Below are 27,101 nucleotides of genomic sequence, written 5' to 3' on the forward strand. Positions count from 1 at the left end.
ATTTAGATGGCAATGTACAGAAGGTGTTTCGGTGAAGAAATTTTACCTTAAGTTACCGAACTGTCTTCATTTTTTCATTTTTCATTTTATAATATTTATACAGGTTAAAGGTTCATACATATTTTTCAACCTGACCTGTTTAAAAGATTAAAATAAGAGCTAATAACTATGTTAAAATACTAGTAACAAAAGAAATTTACCAATCAAACCTAATTTACAATATTTAATAATACTAAGGCTATAAAAAGTGAACGTAAAGATGAAATAAAAGTTGTCCCCGACTATAGCTGTTCTTTGAAGGTTTTCAGGGAGGGGGCCAATTTGGTAGCCCTTTCTAGATTATTCCACAGTTTTGGACCGCGATAAGAAAAAGCCTTTTGGCCATTTATTGTTTTTAGCAGCGGTATCTTAAGATCAGTTTCTGATGAACGCAGAAACCGTTCTCTATCATCCGAACATTTTTCGAATAATTTTCTCAAGTAGTCTGGTGCAAGCATATTTAGAGATTTGTAAGTTAGCGTGGCTGTCTCCTTTCTAACAAGATTTCTGATGGTTAACCAGCCAAGATTCTGAATTATCGGAGCAGCAGACGCATCGTATGGGCTGCTAGTTACAATTCTGGCAGCTCTATTTTGGATTTTTTGCAACACGTCAAGCTTTGATTCATTACAGCAGCCCCAAACGGAACAACAGTAGCTCAAATGGGGCTCAACAATTCCTCTATACATTTTGTTGAGGATGTCAGATGGAAGATATTTCTTAGAATACTTAATAAGTCCAAGGGCTCGATTAACCTTGGTCTTGATAGTATCGATATGCTTGTCCCAGTTGAGCTTACTGTCTATCTGAACACCTAAGTATCTTGTGTTGGTAATCATTTCAATGTTCTGATCACCTATTGAAAAAGAAAAAGATGGTAGAGCATCAGGCGCTTCAGCTATGAATATAAACGAAAGTCTTGTCTTATTTAGACGTTGAAGCAAAAGCAAGGCAAGGAGTTGATTCACTAGAGTACAACAGAAATTGTAGACTTATCGAGTGTTGTTTATCAAAAGAATTCACTCATCCATTCGGTGTCTTCATTCATTGCATAATAAGCAAAAGACATTTTCACTGGTGGACAAATTGATATGGTTCGTAAAGTCTCCTCCCTTATCACTTTTTGGGAAAAGGTATTATCTCTAACATTCATGACATTCACTAATTCAATTACCCTATATATTTTAAGTGAATTTTGACAAGTTCGAAAAGTGTTGTTTAACATACATGATATCAACAAAACTTCTCTTTAGCCATCAAAGTTTGTATGGTTTACTTTTCAAACTATATTTGGCCCTAGACACAAATTCTATTCCTCTTTAGAAAAGAGATTTGTCTCTTAGAGAGGCCGAATGAACAAACCATGATTCTCTTTCTTAAGCAGATTTACCTTATCTCTTGAATAAAACCACCATTCTGGTAAAAGTAGGGAAAACGTAGCAAGATCTCATTTCATAACAGTGATCAGCCCATCACTTGACCGTTCAGCAAAGACACGAGGCGATGTTCTCTCAAGTTTGCCGATCAGGAAAACAACGCTCACCATTTGTTTTAGAAATTGTTATGCTGCAACAACACCCAAACGGAATTATCGTTGCCAGAGAAAAGGTTTTATTAAGATAAGAAGATTGATACAAGCTTTCTTCTCAAGGCTGGTTTCCACGTGATTGGCTCTGGTCGCGCGACTGAGCGAATGGACATTGGAGCATGCGCAAATTGAACTTCCTCATTTGTTGGGAATGTGCGACTATTCATGAGTAGTTCAACTCGACGTTTCGCTGATTTGTTGGTCCGCTTTCGCCAAAGTCAAGCGATCAAAGAGGTGGCAATGTCGCCGAGCTTTGCGCGGTTTTTGTTCATCTCCAAACCAAGAACACTAGAGAATGTAAGAATTGATGGGTGATGATGCAAAATCGTGTTTGATGCAGTAGAGATTGAAATAGGAGAGTGGTGCAATAAGGAGCACAATTATCTCACTATACAGAACAACATGAGATAGATAGTGCACAAATAAAAATTATGATAATTGGCTGATATATCAAGCTTGAAATGATCACTTCTTGAGATAGCATCTAAAACAGCTGCAAGTAGTTACCAGGGAAGTAGGTACGGTACCCGTATAATCCTGCCTCTGTTAACTGCAAGTCTAATCCCGTATAATCCTGCAAGTACAGCGTCGGCTTTATTGGAGAAAAAATAGCGCGTGAGGCAAAGAGCAAGTAGAAACAGAACAAATATCACAGACAAGACGATAGTTAGCGAAACCATATGCTGAAAAACAACACTTGTGATGCAATAGATCGTTCAAGGAAGTCTTCTTTGTGCCAAACTATACATAAATAAAAAGATCGCTTGTAAAGAAAATAAAAAACAGTACATACCAGCCCTATAAGATAGCACCGAGCATTGCTACACAACCTCAAACTTCATAGTTACTTGAGATCTTGAGAGAACTTTTCATTCCTTTGGGGTATAGCGACCCCTTAAGACAAATGTTTTGGGTGTAAGCAACCCACCGTTTTGGAAGCAGCCTTTGGTGTACTTTTATTATCTCTATAGATGCAATGTTTAAGGGTAGGGTGAGCAAGGATCTGCTATCTTGGCATGACGGTTTGTTTAAAAGGAATTTAATATGCATGCCGGTTAATGCAAATTCTCAGTCCTACTACTTGCTTACGTGAACAATGCTGGTGCAGTTGAATCATCATCATTCTCATTCATTTACATTAGAAAACAAAAAACAATTATAGCCTACTATTTATGTTTTTTAAATTATAATCTACTTTAAAATACAATTACACAATTTAAATTACTGCGTACAATGTGACAGAAATTTAGGGTCTTTCCTGTCAGAAATCTGACTTTGGCATGTTTGCAGCACCTACAGATGCATTTTTTTCGTCCCAGCATTAATTCGCTTAATGGAAAATAGGGAGGATACTTGATCGTTTGATTTGTTTCTAAGGTGGTATATAGTCTCAACTACGAAAGACGTTGTACGAGCCTTAGGAAGTTGGCGTCATTGCCATGTCTCAAATTTTATCTTACATTTCGTTCTCTTAAAAGATCCTTCGTGAAAGGTACAATACCTGCCTAAAGTCTTGGTAAACTAACGTCAGTTTTCAAAGGCAAGTTTAGCCATTTCCCTTTCCCCCTAGGAACAATGTTGGTTTACTACAAAGTGACGTAGTGGATTAGGAAGAACGCTTTTTCTGCGATTTCTATGATATTTTTTTAAACTATCAACATTGTTTAGGGGGGAAGGGGTGCGGAAAAAGGAGCATCCGGGAAAAGAATTGAAAAATATAAAAACACAACGCAAATTTCTGGGTATTCCACGTATTTTTGACAATGATTGTTGATTTAGACCTCTTTTTTAAATCTGAATCATAAAAAAATGGTTGGACATTGAGATTACTACAAGTTGGCTTGATTTCGTTGTTACAATTTTGCTACCATGAAGGGCTTTGCACAACCATGACTTTATTTAGTGACTAGCAACGTGAATAGCGCCTACCAAACTTTTCTAATATTGATTTACGTAAGCAATCGCATAGAAAATTATAAAGATTCCTGTGTTGGACACTCCACCTGCGCAAGATCTTATGGCCCTCATCCTTAGCAGTCGGCACATTTCCTTCAGAACAGGCTTTTTCACTACAACAACTCTGATCTTCTTAAGCAGCCCAGCAGCTCCATAGGAATCCGATTAATGACAAAGAAATCGCGCTTTAAATCCCTAATTAGGGTGAAGAAACGCTTAACGCGAGATCTAACTGACATGAAACTAATAGGATATAGCGAAACTCGTTCTTAATGGAGCATTGGACCTTCGAAACTTACAATCGTCACAATCGAAACTTACAATCTTTTACAACCCAGATTGTAAAAGAACCCAGATTGTGCTAAAAACTATAATTGCGACTTTTTTCGGATTCTTGGTAGAGCAGATCCACCTAGCAGTTCTTAAATCTATCGACTTTTTGATTGGGCAACCTCTACAGTCATGTTCTCGCATTTCTGATGGGCCTAATTCGACCCAACACTGGATATTTATATATTTCCTAGTGTAGAGTCTTCGATCTATGTTTTGACCTTTTTTGAAAGTCATTTTAATCTTTGTTCAACCAAAAAGACATAATTGTTTTAAAAGTAGAGATAAGTATTCTAAAAAATCATCTTAATGATGAGGGCTTGGGGCTGAGGAAGAGATAAAACTTCAAAATTGAAAGTCATTTTTCACCAGGCTTTGACACCACAAAACTCTTGGCCCCAAATTACTTGCCTGTTATTTGTGTTCATCTATGGAAGCTCTAATGTAGTTCGTTAAAAGAGGTCCTGAAGGAAACTATTATGGTTTATCAAAAGTACCATTAAATAATAGGGTTTTGAAAGACTTAAAGAAGTTATAACGTATTTAGGTGAGAGGGTAATACCACGTGTTGAGAAGAGGAAGTAAGAACGCAAATAAAGTACAGATTATGTGATTAATAGGTAACTGCGATAAGGTAAAAGCAATTTCGGTTAGCATTAGGCAGGTTAGTGCGTGATAAAGTGCACGATAGGTGTCAAGAAACCTGGGTGGGAAGTTTTTTCGGGAAATAGAACAGTTTGAAGGAAGTAGAAGACATGAACGCATAAAAATCGACAAAAAATTCACAAGAAGTGCCAAGAATGATAAAGAAGTGAGATTAATGTATGTTAAGCATCAATATGCATAGAGAGCGAGGATGGCTATGCGATAAGCAGAAAAACGTTGGTATGGAAAAACAATAAAACACTGCGCAGATTATATTAGTGCGTGCTTTGCTGATGACAGTAGTGAAAAACAAAAAATGCAGATTAGGTAGCGGTTGAAATGAGCAATAATTAATACAGCGCGAGAAAAGCAGCAGAATCGTATGGCACTGTGGCAATGATTGACTCACTAAAAGAATCTGGCACAGATAAATTACAGAGATTGTAAACGAATTATATGAAAAAGCAATGTTCTAAAGGATTGTATCAACGTTTACTAAAAGTTCTGCCATTGAAAATAAGGCATTCAAATGCCAGCTTCACAGAAAAGTAACTCTGATGAGTCACTTATTTAAAATTACATTTTAAGTTCATTTTTAATCACTTAGGAAGAAAGAAAATTTTTCTCTGAAAAAACAGAAAAATATTTGTAGAAAATTTCTGTTTATCCAAGATAGCAGACCAAGGAACGCAACCCATTTGTTGCAAATGTTGCTTGTTAATGCATATAAAATTTAAGAGAGGTATTTTATTAAATGGAGCATCAGTATTTGAACCAAGTTTTTGAACAACAGAATGTAAGCGGAAAATAACATAATTCTGTTAATTTTCATTAAGAACAGAAGCCTCAGCGAGTTGGATCAAAATAAAAAGAGAGTTATCAGATAAAAAGATATGGACGAGGCAGCTGTGGGCTGAAAGAAGATTAACAATATACGGGGCAGATTTGAAGAAAACAATTACAAGGAATGTGGGTAACTATGGTTAATGAAGGCGAAAAATCAATTTGAAAAACCCACAGTCAGCATGGTAGCATTTATTTGCATTGTTACAACCTAGCTTCTGACATTGAGAAGCAACGCCCATCGGTGATTTTCCTGGCCTTTCCACACGTTGTGACCTCATCTCGTGATTCCCACACCTGTAACAACATGGAGCAAGCAATACTCTTCACTCTTAGCGAAAGCCTCTTCATGATAGGGACTCAAACACTAGGCCTTGGATCATTAGTCCACGAATCTAACCACTGAGATCAAAATTCTTCGTTGTTTTCATTCAAATTTGTTCTGCCTATCAGTGAAAAGATGCAGACTTAAAAGTAAGCCTATATATGGTGTCTTGGAATCCTTAAGGTACATTGAGCCAGGAGAGAGGCAATTGGCACTTTCAACAGAGACAACATAGTGTATTTGGAGAATATACATCTCTTAGCATGAAACTGGTGGTTCATGATTATGAAGATCCAACTGATTGAATTTACTTAACAAAACAGCGTAGTGAGCGGCGTGAAAAATGAGCGAACTAACGAAAATCGTCAACCTTGGAAACAAACCAAAACGATTTTTATAACTGTGCTGACTCAGAATTTTACGAAAAAAATTTGTTTTAGAAGAAAGTGGCAGAAAGATATTAATGAATAAATGATGCAAATTCACCTATCAAAAAGCATGCAGACTCTTTATTGCTAAAAGCGCTGGTTCAAGGCATGGGCACTCGCTTAAACGGGTGTTGGTCCAGAAACCTGTTAGAGCAAACTCAACGGTCCACAAACGGTTTGTCTCGTGGAAACATTTGAGAAATAGCAGGAAAGTGAGATTTCATTTTTCTCTATCTCAGCCAATTATTTGGATTAAGTTTGACAAAGAGGCAAACAACAAGCAGGTGTAAATGTTTCATCTTTGCTTCCCATAAAACGGTTATTCCATGTTACTTTTCTCATCAGCAGACTTGGAAACTCATAACATACTCCATAAAACCTCGCGTATGCAATCTGATTGAAGAGCCTAAAGAAACCACAACAAACACACCGACTTACGTCAAGCAGTGAACTTTATATACCAAATATTTTGAAATGCAATGCATTTGAAATTAATCTTCTTGTTTTGTAGTAAACCCAGCGATTCTGAAGAAGATCTTAAGACTTTTAACTAGCTTTCCAAATTTCTTATGATTCAAATAACCATCAACTGATAATAAATCTACATCAAAATAAAGACTTTACAATTTATAGGATTACAATATAATGGAGATTGGATGGAACTATGAAAACATACAGAAACATGTGCTTGTCGGAGGCGTGTAGTATTTTGTTCTTCGTGTTTTTGATGACATTAATTGCGTTATATACAGTACTCTTAATCTAAAGAAAGACTATTGTTTGCAAAATCTTTTGAGCTAGGAATGAACATCTTGCATTAATGAGGATGACTTGTCTTAGAGACTAATAACTTCTTACTCACTCAGATAATGAAAAGGCGTCTGGAAAACTTCCTTTGAGCAGCTGGTGTAGATAATATGAGCTTAAAGCGATCCCATTCAGGGTAGGTGAAAAACAGCAGTCACGGCAGAAAAAGATTATTCTGGCATGGAGAAAACAGGAACATACAGTGGTGTATTAGCCTTTGAATGGAGCCATGTTCCGACCCCAAAAGACACGTGTTTATGTATCCCATACACTGCGAATATTACTATAACTATGAACAAATAAAAAAAATCGAATGGCTGTACAAATATCAAGAACTATATTAAGTCCACTTAGCTCATGCTTGGTTAGTTCACTGGGACATTTGGCGGGTTTCTTTCACCGTTCGTCAAGCAGTATATTTGTGTTAGGGTTCTCTTCAAGCAGTCTGTACAGATCAGCCAAGCTAGAGAAAAAACATATATTTAACGCCGGAAAGATATAATAATGATCTCTTGGACAATGATGACTTGTAATATCATGTGCTCTTAAGACAGATATATTGATCAATGATGATCAAATGGTAACTGTTCATGGCCATAAAGGTTGACTTTTAGCATCTCTTTATTTGAAAGATTTAACAAACCACGAAGCAACAACATCGCTTGGACACTGCTGAGAAGATCATGTCAATTCACATAATAAGTATGGCAGAGCAGAAAATAGTGCTCCGAGTCTGAACAGAAAATAATGATGACTTGTGAATCATGTGCTCTAAAATTTTGATAGATTGATCAATGAAGATTTGTGATATCATGTACTTTTCACTTTAAAGTACATGTGATATCATGTGCAATGCACTTTAAAACTTAAAAGCTAAAATTTAGGTGGTCGATGGGATGAATGAATCTGCGGAAACCCTAATTTAGAAAAAAGGGTTAAAAATCGATAAAAAAGGCGATGCAACACAAAAAGAGGTAAACATATGTGACAGAAATCAAATCTTTACTGCTTCAAAACAAGAAAAAGAACCAATGGAAGAAGCTTTATCAATTTAAGATCTGTTATGATTTAAGGCGATTTTCTGAATTCAGGCATAGCTTCTTACACACCCATCCACAAAAAACATTTACGAAATGAGTAAGGGGAAGGCAATAAGAAGTAAATAACGACAAATTTCATTGCCACTTAAAAAGAGCTAATTTGAAGTGGACGCATATTATCGTGCAGTAGTTTCAGATTATTAAATGCGCTGTAAAATTGCATGTATCACAAATGCAGAAAAAAGTCTATGTTTGCGAAAGGCTCGTAATTGCAAATCTCGCTGACTTAACGATGGCCAAAGCATCTATTGTTGATCCATCTCAGCGCTTGAAACGTTTTATAAAGACATCTGCTCAACGCTGTTGCCTTACAAAGCAAACATTAATCTAGAATGTTGATCTTGTATTGACTTGTTGACTGAATTCAATAAAGGTACGAAGCGAAATGAAGAAGTGTCCGAATCGAATAATAAAACTTGACGTTAGACAAAACAGGGAAACTATGCCCGGTTTAAAGCAACAGAAAACATCGGAAATTGCACGATGCCAAGCGAGGCATCGGCTGCATAGCACAATAGGCAGCAATCAGAGTCAGCCAGTACGCTTTAAACGAAATATGAAGATTTAATCAGAACATAGTCAAGTCTAGCATTGAAAGCGCTTACTTTGTGTTCTTAATAATATCCAGGAACCTTTGAAATTGTTTAAATGATGCTTCGATACTTTCCAAAACATTTTCATCTTCTAACGATGCTACAAAAGATTTATATGTAAATATCAGAATATAAAGAAACAGGACGCTATCTTTGGCGTCTTGACAATATTGAACTATAGGTAAAGTAAGGATTTCAAAAGTGTGATTGAAATGATACCATCAACTTAGTTTTAAAAAAGGCAACACATTGAGAATGTTTTCTTTACGTTGATGATTTCATCAATAAAAAGTTAATGGCTCCTTTCAAATACGTATAGCGCTACTTTGCGGTTTTCATTTTAATCATCCATATTTCGAAGCAAGAAAATACTATTCATTGTTTGGTGTTTGTTTCTAACAGTTTTTACAGCATCAGACAAATATAACAAAACATCTGTCACACATTTTGCTTGCTGTTACAGTTTTCTTAATGACATACTCACATGGCTTTGTTTGAGCTTGTGAAACCTGCGGAGAGAAACACAGTTGAAGTGAGCTTGGAAACAGAAATGGTCTCGCTAGAAGCTATCGCTATTAATCAAGCATGACGTTGGATTCTGGCAATAAAGAAGCTAAAGAATCCGCAAAAAATTTAGTGGGATCACCGCCAACCTTTATTTTCAAACTGGAAGATGGAATGCAAGTGATTGATTTCAAACCTGATACTTCTCTGATCGCATTATACCTTAAATGCGTGACCGTAAACATCAAGGGGGGTAGGAGCAGAGAAAAAGCAATTGCCCTGCAAATCCCACATACCTTATATTTTAAATATCAGGATGAATTACTATGAGTAACCCTATTCAGAAAAAAAAACAAAAAACAGTATAGTTCCAATCCCAGATATAGTTCGCACGAGGCACTGTATACAAACACTAACGAAAAGCATTTGCGTTGTTTGTTTCTCCTTTGGGACGAAGCTTCTCCTGAATGCCGTAAACGGGTGCTTTTTGCATAAAAATTAGGGGGTGGGAAGGAATCTATTTGAGATGGGTAGCCGTGTGCCGATGTATGTGGAAACTTCAAATGTGTAGCCATGCGTCTACAGTTTAACTCCTTCAGTGATCTGTCTCCTGGTCGCTGCGCGGTATTCACACCATTCCGAATCCAACAATCTGTCATCACCAACACATCTTTAATTATCTTAAGCCTGGTTTTCACTAGAGTCATAAGGATCGTATCGATCATAAGAAACATAATTTTTAAGTCCGTGTCGCTTATGTTTCTTATAATCCAAATGAAAACGCCATCGTTAAAATGTCTTAAGCCTGATTTTCACTAGAGTCATGAGGATCGTATCGATCATTAGAAACATAATTTTTAAGTCCGTGTCGCTTATGTTTCTTATAATCTGTTCTGATAAAGCCCCGTATGTCGAGGCAAAATGGTAGTATACTTATAGTTTAATTTTGATATTTTTGATTGCATCGCGGGGTCCTTACCTACTATCAAGTTAAATGTGCTGTTGGTCATTAAACCTTAAGGCTCAATGAAAGAATTGGGAGCTGCTTCTGTATGTCATTGAGTTTTTTATCATTTAGAATGATACCCTAGCCATATAAGGTCATTGATAGCTTGATCGTTATATGACATAATAAAAAAGAAGAATTGGGTCATCAGTTGGAGCGAGATCTAAAACTAATCAAAGTGGCTGTGACTGTAAGCACCGATTTGACATTTTTCAGATTGTCGAACCATCCTTCAGCAACACGCATGTCTTTCTTTGCAAAACGAAAGGTATGTTGTACTCTAAGGGGCGCTGTCTTGGGGCAATTTCACGAGGGAAAACCTATCACTGTTAACAGGATAACGTCTTCCTTCTTCTGCCAAAGCACCGGAATTTTCGGGTACGGCCTTGCGTGAAAGATATACGGTAAGCTTAGAAGTTATCAATACTTCTAAGCAATCAAATTATTTTGAAGACAGCTTTCTGACACGAGTTAGAAATTAGTTATATCCGCATTTTGCGAAACACATGGTTAAGACGGATTTCGTTGAAGCTGTTATTGATCTTACACTTCAACATTCATAACATTATAACTGATAATATCTCGAAGAAGGAAAATGATTGTGAAGGTGTTCTAAAAACTAATCTTCTTCATCTCCAAATGTTTGACAAAAACATCTTAATGTAATTATCAGTATAAAGGGTCTCGCTGGCTATTTAGACATATCGGAAGAAGTACAAACGAAATACGTCAAAAGCTGCAAGAATTGAACCATAACAACACTAGAAACGTTCGATTCTAAAAACATAAAGATAAGTAGAGTAAAACAAAACTGGTAGCAAGCAAAGGTTTAATGGCGCATATTGTGTCTTTTCGTAGAAGGACTTGCACAATAGTTCTTTATCAGATAAATGTTGGCAGCATGAAAGAAAAACATTAATTTTGCAGGACTAGCATGTCGTTCACAGGTAAGTTAGGAAGACAAGAAACATAAAAATTGGTTGGTCTATACATCTTGCAGGCGGCAGGAAAGCGATATAACAGTGCTGGATTTAAAACTGATATCTTCCTAGGCCTCCCTTGGCCACACAATAATAGCCAACTTCTAAAAATTAAATAATTAAAGGGAAAGCGAAATTAGTCAAATTATGGAAAAGTTTGAATGAACGAAAGTTGTCGGAATCATTAGACTTGTTAATCGAAAGGATAGGTTTTTAACACAGGACAAAATAGTCTAAGCAAGACCCACGTTTGAAGCTGTGTAGAACCATCCTATCTCCACGTGTAGAACACATCTACATGAGATGATGATTATATTTCTACTGCACAACAGAGGGGAAAAACCATTAACATATACAATACCTTATTCGCACCCTTCAACAGCTTAATTTCGTTTTTCAATTTCCGATTTTCAGTTTCAAGCTCCCTGAGTTTGAGATCAACCTCGACCTTCTGCCTCAGCTCATTTTCATATCTACGTTTGATATCTTTCAGCTCGATCATTAAGTCTCTCATCTCCTCAGCATCCACGTGGTCCCTTGCCCAACGATCCCCGAACAAGATATCATCTGATTCCGAGTCCAGATTCCCTTTCATGCTTTTTCTCTTCACATCAGCAAAGATAGAATCTTCACCATACTCAGCTGCATGGTCCGCTACATCAACGTGACTCTTAATCTTATATTTGTTTTTTTCAAGTCTTGCATTAGTTCTCCAAGGGACATGGGAACCACTTAAGCCTGTGTCTGATGATTTAGCAGTTTTCTTTGGTTTGATGGTTCTAAAATGCAAATTATTTACAAATATAAATTTGAAATAACACGATCAAGTGGAAACATCGCAGACTATTCGTCCGACACTCCTCAGAGTGTATAAGCCGGATAGTGACTAACGGCAAGCAGAATTTTCAGAAATTTTATAGCAGATTATTGCCGCCAAAAAATGTAAATAACTGTTGTCTAATATTGCGGTATTGAAATGCTTTTAATTTTTTAGTATAGCGATTCAAGGACAAATCATCACAAATGGGAATGAACATTAGATCAGAAAACAACATTGTTAAGTCATGGCAACATTCGGTTTCGACTTCACAATAGCGATCACAACATCCAACAAATTATCAAATTGGTGCTTTCGACAAAAAAACGCAAGTGCTAAAATCACAATTAATAAGATACAGCAACTTGAATATACGCTCCTTCGCAGCTTCCTACCCGATATTGTCTCCATCAGTTTCTTGCAAAGGAATATTGATTAGTAGTATCATATGTCTTCGTTTAATACGTTCGTCGATTTTAATCTAAATCTGTTGTTGTAGAAATATTGTCAAAAGCTTATTTCCGCAGTCCAGTGTGTAGCAGTTTACGGGTGTTGTCACTTTGCGACACTTATCAAAAACGCAAAAAATGGAAGACGGGAAGAGCGTGATATTCAATCATGAAAAAACTGCGTTTATGTCTAACGTAGGCGTTTTATTAAGCAAGCCAAGGCCAATATTGCTGGTGGTTAGAACAATTTATGAATCAAATATTCACACTATCAAGTTGCTTATACTTGACAAAGAGGCAAAATGACGTAATTCAACCTAGTATCACCTGTTTCTACAGCGTTGAGTCTGGGCCTTAATCATCGACTTATTCAGAGTAAATCGGATAGGCTTTCGGCTTCGCTTTGTTTCTTTAACTTCATTCATCGATTTCCATGGATACTAAAAAATTTAAGGGAATATTTTGATAAAATGATCTTTTACCAGAGTAACTTATATGTTTACAGAGTCATATTCTCTATCAGTGTACCTACTTTTAACAAGTAAAAAGGTTCATTATGCAAAAAGAAAAAGCAAGGTTCATGAACATTGCCTGAAAAAGAAGAAACAAAGGTACAACCATTGCCAAAAGTACTTGGAACACCAAGCAATTTGCGTCGTGTTTTTATATTTTTCAATTCTTTTTCCAGATACTCCTATTCCCACACCCCCTTCCCCCCGAAACAATGTTGATAATTTGGAAAATATCATAAAAGGAGCGCAAAAGAAAGTGTTTTCTGAAATCCTAACCCGTTTTATAGCAAACCAACATTGTTCCGTGGGGGAGAGGAGGATGATTGATTTTCACCTTGGAAACTGACGTCAGTGTTCCCTGACTTTTGGCAGGGACTGTAGCTTGCAATGCTCTTTACCAGAGTAGCACCATGGTGGTTTAAATACTGATTAAAAAGGAAATTAAAAGATTCTCATGCAGCAAATAACAAGACTAGTATAGTGATATTTTCAAAATTGAAGGCAAAAAAGTCTGTGCTAGCCCTGGTACATTTTGCTTGGATACAAAAAACGCATGTATTAACATTCTGCATAATTATGAATTTCCCTAATCTCTTTAACTGGGTTGTATAGTGTATATCAGGCTATTACATCGACGCTTGCTCGGGTTTACTGCGGCTGTTAAAAATTAAAACCATATGGTTTAATCACATATGAGGGGTTGTCAAATTCAAATCATTCTAACACATAAGCCTGTTTCGGTTAGTAAAATTTTCATAGAATTTAATATAAAGTCTGCATATAATTTAATATAATTATTAATATAATTATAATTTAATATAATTATTTTACATTTTATATAATTTAATATAAAGGCCAGGATAAATGCTACGCTGGTTTGACCAACCATGTTGGACGGTGTTGGATGATGAAATAAGGCAATAATTTAAATGAAGAAGAAGGCGAGGACGAAGGCCCAAATCGGTGCTTATGTCTTCAAATAATCCCCTCTCGCGTCTCCTCTTATTCATTTTATGACTTTATCACGCTTAACTATGCTTCACTTTCTTCTTTGTTACCATTCAAATTTCAAATAGTCCCAAAAACACTGCTGCTGCTTGTCGCTTTATTTTTATCGCGCCGCCATGTTAAATTTCTAATAGAGGCTTGAGTGCATGAAATTAGGCCCTGTAGTTGCTGTTGGATGAAACCGTCAAACCGACAAATGCTGGATGAAATGTTGCGCTGGATTGACCCACCCCTGATCCAACAACGTCTAACAAATGTACAGCCATGCACAAGAACAAGACGTCCAGCAATGCTGGGATTTGTAGGAAGAAATGTCACACTGGCTTGGCAATGGGTTAAAAATTAATAAGCTAAAGGAAATATTTAGAAAAATAGGTAAAATGCAAGTTACAACTAAAAAAAGGACGAATCAATCAAATCGTTAAGTTGACAAGATTTCAAACCTGTGGGTCTTCACCACCAGAATTCAACATGACTTTTTCAAGCACGGCCTTGATCTTCGCTCTTTCTATAACAGTAACAAATACATACCTAAGTAAAATAGTTACGAATAAAGACTTCAAATAATTAAAAAGCATTAGAAACGTACAAGTATAACGACAGTTTGCAAATATGTGAGGGACAATAGAAACACACCTCTGACAACTGAAAGGCACATATGGCTCCCTCATTTCGATTTAGACACAAAAATGGCTCCCCCAATTAATGCCTTCAAGTCAAAACTCAAGGAAAAATAATCCTTCATTATATTTTGAGGTGTATTGTTGTAAATTTATACATCTTTGATTTAGCCATATTCCGCTCTTTTTATTGTAAATTTTATAGCATATAACTTTTCAATTTTGGAAGTAGTTTTTGCAGGGCCAAATGTTAAATAGTATTTAGACTGAATTTTTATACCGGGTAAATAATTAAAAAATAAATTACTTAAAATGAAAAAACATTTTGTTGAAGTCGGCACGGAAAGAACTGACTTCTCACGAAGCGAAGCAGAGAAGGCAAATTTTATAAACCAAAGCTCAGATGGGTTCAAAGGGCGACGAGTATGCAAGAACAGGTAGTGATAACCGAAGGCTCTAACCAAGCTGGGGAAAGGGTGAAAAATCTTTACGGGCATAATATTTGAAAAACTAGAAAACGATTATCAATCATACAATTAAGTGGTGATGATTGAAAAAGAAACAAAAATTCCCAGAATATCTTAAATCTTAAATCTAATAGGATTGTAAAGAAAATAAAAAAAGGACAAAATATAGTCTTGACTTAACGAACCAAGTTTTAGAAGCAGCAATAATTCAAATATTAGTGAAGCCACTAAAATTTTATGTTTATAACAATATAACATTTTTACTTAAATTTTGTTAAGATAGCTCTGATAGATTCTTCAGTCAAAGAAATAGGACATATTCACAAGCAAAGTTGATATCATTAAGGAAGAGAATCGAATGAAAACCTTGGAAACAACACCAGGTGATATCTTATTTAAACTGATTCCAAGTATAGTCGTTTGACTGAAATAAGTATATATAGATATATAGTAAAGAATCTACAGATATAAATTCATTAATCCCCCTACCCATGCACATAAGGCATATCATTTGCGAGTGGTTCAAAAAAGAAGAGGTGGAAATTTTTTAGGAGGGGAGGAGGGGGGGGAATTCTCCAAAAACAAACCAATTAGCCGACAATTGACAAATTCTACCGACAGAAACACTAAATAATGTGTTTTAACTTGTCTTTAATTGTCTCACCAAGTAGAGGATTCAGTCTCACATCAAGAACGCGAACTGATCTGTTAAAATCAAGAGCAGACAAGATTGCATCAGCTCCCTGAGATGATATTCCACAACGCTGAAGATCCAGAGCTGGGATGCAAACGAAATAAGGTCAGTTGTAAGTATTGCAAATTAGTATTCTAAACAACAGTAACTAAGTAATATTTATACCACTAGCCAAATTTTAGAAAAGAAATATAAATGGTTGTCATTTAGGAAATTGTTTATTCTGATAAATAGAGAAACTAACCTAAAAATTGAAAACCAAGTTTTTGTTTTGCTTTTGCACGGTGAGCAACAACGGACAGGGCACAGTATTTTTTCGCGGCAGAGTTGTATATTTCTTTGGTACCCTTCTACATTGTACATTCCATATTTCTCAGGGCACATTCTCAATTTCCACGGCACACTTTTATAAATCTAACGGCACACTTTTATATTTCCACGGCACATTATGAAATTTCTACAGGACTGATAGCTAACATGCATTAGCTAGTCCATATATACTTGTTCAATGACATTAATTCAATGCCTCCTTGAAAGCATTGCACAGATATCTCTATGTTCCAAGCCTTGATGAGAAGAACGTTCAATGAACTTATCTTTTCATCTTTCATCTTAACATAATAACAACGGGGAACATAATCATAGTGGAAGAGAAAGTTTGCCGTGGGAATTTTTGAAGTGTGTCGTGGGAAGAATGAAGGTTGGCCGTGGCAAAATAAGTGTGCTGTGAGAAATATGGAAATGTGATGTGGAAGTATAAATGTTTTCCGTGGAAAACGATTGTGCCGTGAAACAAGATTGTGCCGTAGTCGACGTTGGCAAACCGTATTTTGGTCATTAACCCTAAAATATTTAAACTCTCTTCAGCAGGTTTGTACTTGAAATTGACATGTTTTCTTTCCCTTATCGTTAACAGTTGTCAATTTTGTAACACCCACTTTATTTTATGCAGGAAATTGGAATAGATAGAGCTACTCATTTTTGGTCTATGAACCTTTTCTGCTTAGGATAAACCTCAAGGATTTTTTTAAGAAAACACATTATCTAAAGCGAACAAATTATCTCTCTAGGTTTCATCCGGATAAATCTTTAAAAATGACGAAATATTTTATATTAATATGCAAATCAAGACAGCAATAATGAGAATTACAATAGGTATCTAATAATTATCCAACAATTCATACGCCGATAGCTGTCGCAAAAAAACAATTTTAAGCACAGATTCAAAATCTTCATTTATTTTTATAATTATGGAAGTATTATTTATGTTGACGTTGAACAGAAAAACACCCAAAACTGCTCTTTAAACATCTTACTTAAGTCAAGCAACAGAGAGCGACAAAGTAAGGAGTATTATTGCTGGGAAATTTGAAAATGCTTGCCAATAGCAGCGCACCTTTTATCCACAAGTCATCCTTCAAAGAATTTGCAAGGATTTGAACGCCTTTATCCCCGATGAGTGCATTCTGGCAAAGATCGATTCGGCGTAGACCTAGCATGCCGTTAAGATCTGGCCTTCGGTAGCGAAGACTTTCCTGCCATGCTTCCCCATGACGTTTCGTTGCTTGATGCTGAGAAAAAAGCCATCAGTTAATATTTACGTGACCACGTCTTCTCATACAAGCTGCAAACATTATCGACCCTACTTATCTAGAAAGTTTTTATAAGCTAGCCTGGTCATCGCAATGTGTTTGACAAAAAGTCCTATATGTTAACAGTCCAGACGACACATCTAGACTGGACAGTACAGGTAATACCCACAAAAATATAGGAAATGCAGGTCCAAAGTTAAGAGAGAAATATTTGATTAGAGAAAGACTAAGGCAAAGCGAACGAAACACCCCGTCTTGGGCATGCGTTTTCAGGCATTTTTCTTGCCACTTGATGCATTTAAATTTAACATGGATCATTTTTTCAACGATGTACATCAGACAACTGTAGAAACAAAAAGTAGAAGACGTGCATCTTTGTCAGCCCTAAAACTAGTCTTTTCAGCAAAACAACGAACAGGAACAATTTTAGAGCATGATCGACATTTTAGCAGGTGATTTAGTCGAGTTCTAAACCGATAAAGCATTCATACTCATATGATCGTCTTTTTCAACAAAAGGAGTTTGGGATGATCGGTATAAGAACAGAGACATTGGCTACGTTTCTTAGGCTACAACAGAAGTGATGAAAAGATTGTAAGATCATTGTCAACATATATCCGAAGTGTGATATTGTAAAAAGAGGGATATATGAAAATCATTGTTTTGAATCAGACAGTACAGTTTACTCTTAAAGGAATCAGTTCTGGAAAAGGTTGATGAGTTTCTCAAAATAACAAATAGCATGACACGTATACATTTTGACAGAAAGCAATGAGTTTTCACGGAGCAGTGTTTGAATTCGATAAGTTGAAATCTAGATTTTTTCTGAAAAAGTGCATCTCACATCTATTTTGTTTCACATACTTTTGTTTTTAATAAACACAATGGAAAGTACACAGGGGTAAGCGTCAGTAATGAAGCCTAGAACAGTCAATATATTTCGATTTCTGTTAACGGATCAAGTTTCATAAAGTGGATCCTTCACATGCATATACAGTTTAGACAAGATTCGGATATACCTTCTTACACAAGAATCTGAACAAATTGAGTTCAAAAACTTCGGTTGTTTTGTTCGGGATTTTACTGCATCCCACTTTGAAAGGTTTTTGCCAGTGGGGAAAATCTATTTTGTAATAAATCTATCAGGGTACCCATTACTAAAAGGAATGTGTTTCAGTCATTACGTTTCTCGTGAACAGCGTTTAATATTTAGTTAGCTGTAGAGTAAATTGGGTAGTCGGTATGCGTTTGATCCAAGATAAAAAAAGGTATCCTACATCGATACATAAGATATTTTAACAGATTTCTTAAAAAGAACATAACTGAAAATATGTCAAAGAAAATCTTAGGTAAAAAACAATTCAAGGAAAAGAAATAACATCCTAAAGGATTTTCTAGCCAAATATGATCTTAGCTAAGAAAATAAAGAGTGCATGCCAAAAATCTTGGCACACTGCACTAGATAACTGTAAATTTCCAAAATAAGGCCCTTTTTTCTTGGAAAATATGTTGCTTTATATGAAGTTCTTAAAGAGCAATACGATTCCCAGTTTTTCCTACCAAGTAGTTACCACTATAGTAATTTCTGCAACCAACACGATTTTCGGGACTTCTCCATTTCTAAATGGAAACGGTATCTTCTTCTTTCACCAGACAGGAGCGCATTCCCTACAGAGTGCTTAAAGGGTTTGTGATTGAATGACAATCACACTGGGCAGAGCTAGATATTGATCATTTTTGTGTGGGAGCAATGATGATTACTCAACTGACTAAAAATTTTCGCTTAAAAAGGAATAATATGACGTCAAAAGATATCGTCAGAACAATTATATTTAGGTTTGTGTTTGGGTTAGAAGTCAAAGAACAAAATGGTGCCTGCCGCCAATTTTATCCATTTGTAAACACTTTTTAGTCTTCAGTTTCCATTTTCCACGTTTTCAGGTACAGAAGAAGCCCAAATGCAAATTTAATTTCGCAGACAAAATCTTAAATTTCCAACAACTCATAAAAACGTGATGAATTGCATTCTGTATAGAATTCAATGGATGAGCCTTGTTTGATGAGCAAGGTCATTTTTCACTCAGTCAATATAGTGATCTGCATGCAGAAATATTCATTCGGAGTCAACAGCAACATGTGGAAAACCAGCAGAAAGAATTAAAAACATATTTTGATGGGGCTTATCAAACGAAGATCGGCTACCTGATTGCACTTTGCTAGAGTACATGCAAATATTATTGACATAATCGCCGGACTTATCAATAAAAATAGGAAATAATAATCATGACCAGAAGCAGTCTGATTGAAATTGTAATTCACATGTAATAAACTGCAGCCTAGACTTGAAACTAAGATGTAAATCAATTCAAACATGTGGCAAAACCTTCGTTTATCTTTCACAAAAGCGGTTGGCTAGACTAGACTTTGATTATGGCGGAATCTGGTTTTATTTTAAGCCCGAAAAACACATAAAACTTATCTTTCGACACGGAAAACTGATGCTTCTCATCTTGAATAATTACGCAACGGTTACTCAGAAAAAGACAAACTATTTGGTTGAAAACCAAATTTCAAGAGCAATGGTGTCTCAGATATAAGAAAACGGCACAGCAGTTTTTATGCGTGGATATATAAGTGAATGGTCATGATAATGTAGCTATAATGCTGAAAAGATTGCTGCAGGGCTTCAATCAAAATTTATGAGACCATGTATCTCCAATTCCAAACATATCATGCAACATCCATAGGCAACATTTTGAAGATTCACTGCCTTTATTTTTTGCTTTTATTTGCCTCAGGACATACGAGCTTGACCAGGCTGGGGTAAAATATATTGGTTCTTGTGTGTAGGCTTTTCTGTTTTGTCATCTCTCTGGAAATAAATCTTACAGAGACAAGACACCTTAAACTTTAAACAAAAATACAATAAAATACAAAAGCAGACAAGATAACACCTGTCTAGATGACAGGCAATAAAAAGTAATCAAAATAGAACCTCCATTGACACAGTCTATTTCCCCAGTCCAATTAATTTGAAGCAAAAACCTTTACTTGCCATTTGCCCATTGACTTTGATCATATAAACGTAGCTAGTACTGAAAGGTGAAAGCTACCTGTATAATTTCACTAATGATGTCCATTCCTTTCCAAGTCAAACTGCAACCACTCAGACATACATACTTCAGATTCAACAAACTCTTGAGTCCAGGTGCTAATGCTGTGGAATAGACAAGTTGTCAGCAACCCATTTCAAAGGACCAGAAATCAACAGGACAACAGAAAGGTAACTGATGGACTAAGTTCTAAATAGATGGACTCTATCTTTATATCTTTAAAATAAAATCTATATATCTCTCTAAAATATATAGAAAACTTTATAGAAAAATATATAGAAATATATAGAATCTATATATCTCTCTATATATATCGTTCTAAAAAGGAAATAATTAAACACAACTTACTTATATTGAAAAGAACAGGATGGTTTCACCACACATAACCCACACATCAAGGACTTTTTAAGCTTTAAAAATATTTTTCCAGGGGATTCTAGAGCCATTCAAAAATCAATTGGGCATTAGGAAAATAAATGAAAAATCTTCTAGGTGTTTCTTACATTTTCCATAGAAGCATTTTCACAGAAGTGCATAAACAAACTTGTGAATGCACAAACAAATGAAGAAGATGGAACTTTCTACTTAAAATCAGTTGACAGATCATCTCTACATTTACCTTTCAAGCCAGCATCACCTATTTGCGAAGATTCCAGCGAGATCATTTGCAAAGATTTGCTTTTCATAATACCCTGAAAAATGTATTTAAAGAAAACATCAATGTATCATTCTATTGAAAGTTTTAAAAACAAGAACTGGTAATAAAAAAAGAAGAAAATATTTAAATGCATTCTTTTGATCTCTATTTTCTTAAAATACTGATAGGATTACCTTCAATACTGAAAAAATTACTCAATGTATACTCGTCTTGCTTTAGGAAGCTTATCCAAATCCATTTGTTATTTTACAAATCTATAGGGTAATATGATTCAGAAAGTTTGAAAGTGTGATAAAAAATAATGTTATTAAATACATTTGCCAGTAAGTATGGCACATTGGTTCATATCATAGCATATTGTCATTTGCTCCAATCCAGAAATTGGTTCTATGGTGTTCCACCATGCTCTGCCATGTTTTACTTCTTTTGACCTCTATACTTTTGACCTTTTGATCTACAAGAATTCTTTTGACCTCTATACTTTTCAAATACTAGTATGATTTCCTTTCTTCAAATACTGATATGACTTGAAAATTAAGTCAAAGTATACTTACACTAGCAAGAATGCTTAGATCTCTCTCTCTTAATGGGATACCTTGTAAAACCAAACACTCAATGCAACTTGATGTTGTTAGAAAGTCTTTCAGGGCTCTTGAAAAAAGGTTTCACAGTTACACAAAATTCTTTTCAAAACACATTTGTGTACAATATGGAACATTGTCTTAGCTTCCTTATAAAAACTCTAAAATTTTCTTAACCCTTCATTTTGATAATTTTTCCAAATTTTGAATTATAGTGTTCTTGACAAGGCAAGGTTTTCTATTCATCTACCATGGTTTTCACTCTCAAGATCATGAGAAAAGTTTATAAAGAAGAAAAAATTATTTCACAAACCTGCAAATTTTGTTTGTTACATCTCTACTTCTTACTGCAGGAGTTCTTCTCCTCAATATGTACGCTCTTTGTTGTGATGTTGCTGTTTAACAAATATGCAACAGTAAGCTCTAACATTTCTTCACAGTGGTAATGAAAGGGCAATGACATGTATGATATAACATTTTTATAGATCAATATTATGACAAAAACTGAAAAACAGGCCTTGCTCTAAGCAAAATGAAGGTGCTCCATAAAAAGAGTGTGTATAGGCGCTCTATTTCGCACCTTTAAATATAATATCCTTGAGAGCATCCTTCAAGAGCTTTGGACGATCGAGAGCTTCATATCGAAAGCTTTGGACGAGTGTTAAATAAGAAATTCAATGGTGATACCAAAAAGCACCATAATATTAAATAACAAAACATGCAGCAAACACTATGTTAATACAAATATAGAAATATAGGAAAACGCATGGCTTTAAGTCAAACATTAACTTTATTCCCCTTTTTATGCTATCCATTCTATAAGAGACACTAGAACATCTACTACTCGCGAAAGTAAATGAAAACTGAAAAGCAATGCGGTAATTTGGACGGAAATATGATCTCTGATTTGCAAAGGTGATTCTAAATTATTAAGAAAAAACAGAAAATAATACTTCAACAGAAGATTAACGCTTGCTCGAAAATCAAATAAATCTGCCGGAGAATACGCTTGATGACCTGTATCTTTGGTGGTTATTAGAGGGTTATTAGATTAAAAATGGTATCGAAAACCCAACGTTGAATTTGCTGAATTTTTTTCTCAAGGGGCAATCTTACGCAAATCATAATATTGCGGTCTATTGGGGAGATTGTTTTTGCTTGATCAAGTTTATTAGACAAAGGCCAAGAAATTATTTTGCTCCGTGGTAATATTGTTTTTACGTTTTGAGGGGCTCTATAAATCGCTCTCCAAGGCTTCTTTTGGGTGCGCTCTAGGCACGCGCGCTAGATCGAGCGCCTTTCCGGGCAAGGCCTGCTGAAAAACTGTCGATGAATAAAATGTTTCTGTCAGGTTTGAATTATAAAGTGAAAAGATCTATTGGCATGTGTTCAGGCTAAACCAAAAGAATTTTGACAGCTGGTAAATATAGACCCATCCTTGATAAAGATACATACTCTGAGGTGAGGGAGGAATGGATGTGGAGGACATTGAAACAAACAAGGTGGATCTACCTTCAAAATTGCAAACATGGTTTTAAAATCAATAAAGATAAAGAATTGCTGTAAATTATAGCAAGACAAGTTGATATTGAAAATTTTAAGTCAACCTTATTCATTGAAGACACAAGGATCAAAAAAAGAAGCCTAAATAAAGGGATATTCAAAAATCATAAATAAAAGACACAGACATTCTATTAATTATTGATCCTAGAGTAGGCATAGTAAAAGAAAACCCACAAAACTCTGTAGACCATGGCTTTAGAAATTTGTTAGTGCTTATATGATCATTAATGTCAGAAACAATGGTGAGCTGGTACAGCAAAATTCACAATAGAATATTTTTCCATTCTCACTCAGAAGCTGCTTAAGGCATAAAGATTTTTTGTATGCTGTATCATGTATGCTATGCTATGTACATTGAATCAAAACCTTTCTTAATTATTCTAGGGGTATTGATGAAGAGCTTGCACTATTTGATACGAGTCAGGTTTTAAGCAACTTGACAACACCTGAATTTTCAAAACATGAATTATTAATGGCATTGCATTAGGTACTTCTATTTCAGGAAACATTCTAATCTCAAATTCTGACTTGCTTACACAAGGTAAACTGAGCATCCAATGGTTCAAAACCTCCAAACTTACGGACAAAACAGTTTATCCTAACAAGCAATGATTTAGGCCTTGGTTGTATTACACCTGCCAGATAAAAGTTGAAGTTGATCTTAATGCTCAGCTTCGGGTCGGCAGCCATAGTGGGCCGGAGCTGTACGGCTCATGCAAATTGTACGGCTCATGTCAAATATGTACGGCTCATGTCGAATTTTCAAAATCGATAAGCAAACACAAAACCGTAACCAATGCACAATATTAATGTATCATGGTGGGTGATTAATGCCACCCTCAGAACTCTAAAATCTTTAAATAAACTTGTTAAAAATGTTGAATTGCACGGGGATCCAGCATTTATTTTGTAAAAAACGGTTTAACTTCACCCGTTAGCGTGAATTTTCGATTCTTGCATGAGCCGTACACGGAGCCAGCTCCGCCAGAAACTAAGTGTCGACCCCGAACATGGTGGGTGATTAATGCAACCCTCAGAACTCTAAAATCTTTAAATAAACTTGTTAAAAATGTTGAATTGCACGGGGATCCAGCATTTATTTTGTAAAAAACGGTTTAATTTCACCCGTTAGCGTGAATTTTCGATTCTTGCATGAGCCGTACACGGAGCCAGCTCCGCCAGAAACTAAGTGTCGACCCCGAACATGGTGGGTGATTAATGCAACCCTCAGAACTCTAAAATCTTTAAATAAACTTGTTAAAAATGTTGAATTGCACGGGGATCCAGCATTTATTTTGTAAAAAACGGTTTAACTTCACCCGTTAGCGTGAATTTTCGATTCTTGCATGAGCCGTACACGGAGCCAGCTCCGCCAGAAACTAAGTGTCGACCCCGAACATGGTGGGTGATTAATGCAACCCTCAGAACTCTAAAATCTTTAAATAAACTTGTTAAAAATGTTGAATTGCACGGGGATCCAGCATTTATTTTGTAAAAAACGGTTTAACTTCACCCGTTAGCGTGAATTTTCGATTCTTGCATGAGCCGTACACGGAGCCAGCTCCGCCAGAAACTAAGTGTCGACCCCGAACATGGTGGGTGATTAACCCTACCCTCAGAACTCTAAAATCTTTAAATAAACTTGTTAAAAATGTTGAATTGCACGGGGATCCAGCATTTATTTTGTAAAAAACGGTTTAACTTCACCCGTTAGCGTGAATTTTCGATTCTTGCATGAGCCGTACACGGAGCCAGCTCCGCCAGAAACTAAGTGTCGACCCCGAACATGGTGGGTGATTAATGCAACCCTCAGAACTCTAAAATCTTTAAATAAACTTGTTAAAAATGTTGAATTGCACGGGGATCCATCATTTATTTTCTAAAAACGGCTTAACTTCACCCGTTAGCGTGAATTTTCGATTCTTGCATGAGCCGTACACGGAGCCAGCTCCGCCAGAAACTAAGTGTCGACCCCGAACATGGTGGGTGATTAATGCAACCCTCAGAACTCTAATATTTTTAAATAAACTTGTTAAAAAGGTTGAATTGCACGGGGATCCAATAATAATTTTGTCAAAAACGGTTTTATTTTGGTTGAAATCTTGCTGTTTTTGAGGTTACTTGCTCGTTGCTAGAACAGAGGGAATCCCCATATTCGAAGCCACCTTAGGTCGACACTTAGCCGTGGGAGCCATTATTTGTTTGCGAATCGCAAGATGTCGTGGTAGTATTCTTGAAAATTCTTAGGTAGTTGTGCGATTAAACTGTTCGAAAAACACTGGAAATTATTCTTGAAAGATAGGGGAACATTTTGATACATTAATATTGTGCATTGGTTACGGTTTTGTGTTTGCTTATCGATTTTGAAAATTCGACATGAGCCGTACATATTTGACATGAGCCGTACAATTTGCATGAGCCGTACAGCTCCGGCCCAACATCGCTCGCTTCGGGATACCATACAGGAAAACTCGAGCGAAACACGGACTACAAAATGCAAAATATAAAAATTCATACATTCTTGAGAATATGCATTTGGCTGCCAAAAACTTCTAAAAGCAATAGACTTGAGAGAATCGTCATATTTTATGGCCTTGAGAATCGGTGTCCAGTCTGAAAGCCTGATGCGATCTGCGTTGCAGTCGATGAGGAGTTCTTGCAAATTGGCCGTAATGGTAGCAAGCGGGCAAGAATCTTGGATTGCACATAATTGCTCGTAATTATCTTTAAAATTTTCTTGCTTCTTTTGCTTTCCTTTTTTTAAATCCATCTGTTTAAACTTGAAGACGGTTTAATTTCCTCAACAGAGAAATATATTACCAAATCAAATACAGCGCGCCATGAATATAGCCTCTTTTGAAGAAATTTGAAACGAGGCTGGGATCGCTTGTAGAAAAACTTCGGATCCAGTGTTCTCACTTTTAAAGAAAATTTTCTCAAACGAAGGAATTTTTCAGCTTTTTAAGAAACTTCATAAGGAATTTCAGTTGTTAAGGAAATTTTAAGGAATTTTCAAAATTTTGAGAATTTTCTTTTACTCTTCTATGAGATCTTTCGTCAGAGACTCAAAGTCTTTCGTTTTGAAAATAATGATTGTAGCAGATTATAGATAGTATTCATCATAATTTTCCTCAAAACGTTTTTTAGTCATATTCATCAATTAGAATTTTCCTATAAGGGGATGGCCTCTCCTCGATTAGCTTTGCTACTGAGAGACCTCCTCCTCAAAAATTCCTCTTCATGCAAATTTTCTAAATTTTCTGTAGTTGTGTTTAGTCTTCAAACTTGTATTGTAACTTGTAGCCTATAGTTTATTTTAATGTTTTGACAAAATTTGTATGTAGTGAAATTTAAAATTATATATAAACTGATGAACTGAACTGAATGAAAATTGTAGCTACATTTCCAACCAAACACAACTTTGAATTAAAAGTTAAGCGAGAGAAGGATATCTAGTCATCAAACAGGTCTGTAAAATTTTTTTCGAAAATTTCGCTTCATGGTTTAGTTAACCAAATCAAATCCAATGCGCCATAAATTTGACCTCCTTTGAAGAAATGTGCAACAACGCTGTGGTTGCTTGGAAAAAAGCTTTGGACAGGGGTACTTTATAGTTTGAGATCAAGGTACTCTAGAGCCATAGAGAAAAAATGAGCAGCTACGACGAAAGAAAACTGGAAGGCAAGAGGTTAAATTCAAGAAGTGTGCGTAAAGGCTAATAGGAGCGAGGTAGCCAAAGCGAATGCAACAAACACACGAATGATATAAAAAACAACAATTGATACAATAAAATAACGGCTTTGTATAAGAAATAAATTATTAGTACTCATAATTCATCCCAGGTTTGAAAGTATTGTATCAACGAAAAAACAAACTTTGTGAA

At 35.8% G+C, this 27,101-nt stretch overlaps 1 protein-coding gene across 1 annotated transcript; it reads right to left on the reverse strand.

The window, feature by feature from the left end:
* Positions 1 to 154: 154 nt before the first annotated feature.
* Positions 155 to 26,246, reverse strand: LOC135694400 (centrosomal protein of 78 kDa). The gene is made up of 13 exons (XM_089109780.1): positions 25,736 to 26,246; positions 21,969 to 22,050; positions 21,629 to 21,725; positions 21,036 to 21,108; positions 20,417 to 20,520; positions 17,108 to 17,282; positions 15,682 to 15,795; positions 14,374 to 14,438; positions 12,738 to 12,850; positions 11,506 to 11,923; positions 9,139 to 9,163; positions 8,667 to 8,754; positions 155 to 7,424 (listed from the first exon to the last, which is right to left on the reverse strand). The coding sequence occupies exons 1-13, from the start codon at positions 25,986 to 25,988 to the stop codon at positions 7,358 to 7,360; spliced, it is 1,674 nt and encodes a 557-aa protein (XP_088965906.1). The 5' UTR covers positions 25,989 to 26,246; the 3' UTR covers positions 155 to 7,357.
* Positions 26,247 to 27,101: the final 855 nt, after the last annotated feature.

This window comes from Rhopilema esculentum, chromosome 8 (genome assembly GCF_057945365.1).
Source record: "Rhopilema esculentum isolate cy_ngs chromosome 8, ASM5794536v1, whole genome shotgun sequence".
NCBI lineage: Eukaryota > Metazoa > Cnidaria > Scyphozoa > Rhizostomeae > Rhizostomatidae > Rhopilema > Rhopilema esculentum.

Bases quoted from the DNA above. Each gene is read 5' to 3' on its own strand.
- LOC135694400 (XM_089109780.1), bottom strand. From the start codon at position 25,988: ATGGATTTAAAAAAAGGAAAGCAAAAGAAGCAAGAAAATTTTAAAGAT. The intron at 20,521-21,035 runs GTAAATGTAGAG...TCTATTCCACAG, and splicing joins AGGTGATGCTGGCTTGAAAG to CATTAGCACCTGGACTCAAG. The intron at 15,796-17,107 runs GTGCGCTGCTAT...TTTGCATCCCAG, and splicing joins GGATGACTTGTGGATAAAAG to CTCTGGATCTTCAGCGTTGT.